The sequence below is a fragment of the Otolemur garnettii genome, unplaced genomic scaffold (assembly GCF_000181295.1).
Source record: "Otolemur garnettii isolate 467f Iridium unplaced genomic scaffold, OtoGar3 scaffold00212, whole genome shotgun sequence".
Lineage (NCBI taxonomy): Eukaryota > Metazoa > Chordata > Mammalia > Primates > Galagidae > Otolemur > Otolemur garnettii.
In genome coordinates, this window is record NW_003852607.1 from 1,856,320 (window position 1) to 1,857,438 (window position 1,119).

Consider the following 1,119-nt stretch of genomic DNA (forward strand, 5'->3'; position numbering starts at 1 on the left):
TTTTCTGAAGGCCTTGTCATATTCATTACAGTTGTAAGGTTCCATCCATCTCCTGTATGGATTGCCTGATGATTTTTAAGGTTTGATTTATGATGGAGACCTTGCCACACTCATTACATTCATAACATCTCTCTCCAGTGTATTTTCTGATGAACTGTAAGGCATATCTTCTGTCTGAAGACCTTGCCACATTCATTGCATTTGTAAGGTCTCTCTCCATGTGAACACTGGCATGTTATATGAGGCATGAATTGTAAAGGAAGGCCTTGCCACATTCATTACATTGGTATGGTTTCTCTCCACTATGAACACTGGCATGTTTTACACGGTTTGAATTATAAATAAAGGCCTTGCCACATGCATCACATTTGTATGGTTTCTCCCCAGAACAAATATGCTGATGTTGTCTAAGGTATGAATTACAACCAAAGACCTTGCCACATTCATCACATTTGCAGGGTTTCTCTTGAGTGTGAATGCTCCGATGTTGTGTGAGGGATGACTTACAACTAAAAACCAAAAACCCCGCCACATTCATCACATTTGTAAGGTTCCTCTCCAGTATGAACTCTTTGATGCCGTCCAAGGTCTCTAATAAAACTAAAGTCCTTGGGCAGTACCTGTGGCTCAAAGGAGTAGGGCACTGGCCCCACATACCGGAGGTGGCAGGTTCAAACCCAGCCCCAGCCAAAAAATACCAAAACTAAACCAAAGCCCTTGCCACATACATGACATTTGTAAGGTTTCTCTCTCCTATGAATTCTATGATGACTTGCTAAGTGTAAATTTTGACTGAAAACCTTGCTACACACTTCACATTTGTAAGGTTTATTTGCATTATGAATTCCCTGATGTCTATAAAGCCTTGAACACACACTAAATGCTCTGCCACGGTCATCACATTTGTAAGGTTTCTCCCCAGTATGAACGTTTGGCCTCAAGATTTTGCCACACTCTTTACCTCTGTAAGGTTCCTCCCCAGTATGGATTCTCCAACGTTGTACAAAGAGCGAATGGTGCCTAAAGGCCTTGCCACACTCCTTCCATTTGAAAGGTTTCTTTCCAGTATGGGTTACGCCACAGTTAGCAGGACTTGAAGCCACCCTAAAGGCTTTGTCA

General features: G+C 42.1%; 1 protein-coding gene across 1 annotated transcript in view; it reads right to left on the minus strand.

Annotated features, from left to right (window-relative positions):
- Positions 1-235: 235 nt before the first annotated feature.
- Positions 236-1,119, minus strand: part of LOC105888166 (zinc finger protein 480-like) — a 30,817-nt gene continuing 29,933 nt past the window's right edge. The window contains exon 8 of the mRNA XM_023507981.1: positions 236-509. Within this exon, the coding sequence (XP_023363749.1) occupies positions 236-509 (274 nt within the window). The remainder of the gene's footprint in view (positions 510-1,119) is intronic.